The sequence below is a fragment of the Pteropus vampyrus genome, unplaced genomic scaffold, assembly GCF_000151845.1.
Source record: "Pteropus vampyrus isolate Shadow unplaced genomic scaffold, Pvam_2.0 Scaffold47, whole genome shotgun sequence".
Taxonomy (NCBI): domain Eukaryota; kingdom Metazoa; phylum Chordata; class Mammalia; order Chiroptera; family Pteropodidae; genus Pteropus; species Pteropus vampyrus.
In genome coordinates, this window is record NW_011888828.1 from 3,198,983 (window position 1) to 3,200,542 (window position 1,560).

The 1,560-nt window shown below is 48.1% G+C and overlaps 2 protein-coding genes across 3 annotated transcripts in view; one reads left to right on the plus strand and one right to left on the minus strand.

Annotated features, from left to right (window-relative positions):
• Nucleotides 1–1,396, plus strand: part of GATB (glutamyl-tRNA amidotransferase subunit B) — a 90,258-nt gene extending 88,862 nt beyond the window's left edge. For both annotated transcript variants that reach the window (XM_023530206.1, XM_011359388.2), the window contains one exon: nucleotides 837–1,396. In XM_023530206.1, coding sequence (XP_023385974.1) covers nucleotides 837–1,016 — 180 coding nt within the window. In that variant the 3' untranslated portion in view covers nucleotides 1,017–1,396. The remainder of the gene's footprint in view (nucleotides 1–836) is intronic.
• The window catches only part of FAM160A1 (family with sequence similarity 160 member A1), a 224,408-nt gene that overhangs the window by 18,574 nt on the left and 204,274 nt on the right, over nucleotides 1–1,560 (minus strand). The window lies entirely within an intron of this gene.

A 1,560-nucleotide genomic window follows, 5' to 3' on the forward strand; every position in this document is an offset into this window, starting at 1 on the left:
ATATTTTTCAGTGGGGAAAAAAATGGCTAGCACCTCTTTCAGAATAATAGCCACCCACCTATCAGTTTGCCAAGGACACCAACGGCTCTGTGAAGAGCTCTTGATGAGGAAAACGAGCTTGCACTGGGTTTTGGCACTCCATCCTCCTGCCTCATCCGCAGTGACTGATACAGACACACTTTTTGTTTGACTCACTCTGCGGCACTGAGTGCAGGTTCTCACAGGCATCACTGCTGATCAAGATGCGGCAGAGCAGGAGGTCGGAGCGGGTGCCCCGGCTGCCGGTGGCTATTTAATAGAAATTCAGCACCTGCTGCCTTTGTTGTCCCCATCCTGCCCACCACAGTGCACGCCCCCCACCCAGATGCTCTGGGAGAGTTGCCGTTTGTGGATTTGTTTTCTAACAAAAATCTTGGCATCGAGTGGGGGAGAAAGCTATGCATTGCAGTGGATGGGAGAGGAGCCTCGCCCTGATTAGACTGGGTCTTCCGCCTGAGAGAGGTGACTCACAGGCTGAAAAGCTCCACGTCCTGGTGTCACCCGGGAAGAAGAGCAACCTCGTCCCTGTGTGCCAGCTTCTCTGGCGCTCAGCATTCATTTGTGCTACATCACGGTCCTCTTGGCCACTTTAATTGGAAGGCAGAGTAGTGACGTCTCCTTTGATGGGAGCCTAGAAACTTCCTCAAAAGTTCATCCCTCCCCTTTTTCCTTTTCTTATTTTCTATCTAATAATAAAAGAAAAAAAAACAATTTAAGTTTCAGTAAACATAAACCTTAATTTAGGATTTTTAGGTATGAGTCTGTTTTCTCCTCTAAAACAATTTCTGTGTTTAAAGGTGATGGATATGAAGAAGGGAAACCCCAGAGCTATAAATAAACTGATTGGGTTGGTCCGGAAAGCGACTGTCAACCGAGCAGATCCGACCGTGATAAAGGAGATACTGGAGAAGCAGCTGTCATCACGCAATGTTTCAGGTCCCTCTGACGGACACAGAAGTGGAGCCTGTGAAACCTGACGGCCTGAGCTCGACACGCCGGCCTCTCCCCATCCCCAGGCCAAGCCAGACGGCCACCCCTGACCCCGTGCCCTGGGTGCTACCTCCACAAGACCAGCAGCCTCACCTCTGTTTGTGTCACTGATGTCAAAATGGCTCCAACATCACTGCAGCAGTGTTCAGAAACAGCACATTCCAGTGCTGAATAATTCTAAACAAAATGGAGCATACGGTTTCAAATGCTGTTAACCTTTCTAAGAAAGCTTCATTCTGAAGATGTCCTAAGAGCAGCCATTGTTTTAGGTGCTGGGGACTAGCAGTAATCAAGACAGACCAGAATTTAAGTGCAGTATTTTAGACTTAAAAATTGGTTAATAAAGAGGTAAGCACAACAAAATTCATTCATTGACGCGGCATAAATGTGTGTGTGTCTGGAGAGGTCCATGAGGATGGGGCGGGGGACATTAGTCTTAGTATTAGGTACTAGTACAAGTCACCCATCCACTGAGTATGACATCGCCTGTTCTCCTCCTCAGGGATCCCAGAAGGCGGAGGTCTAAGAATA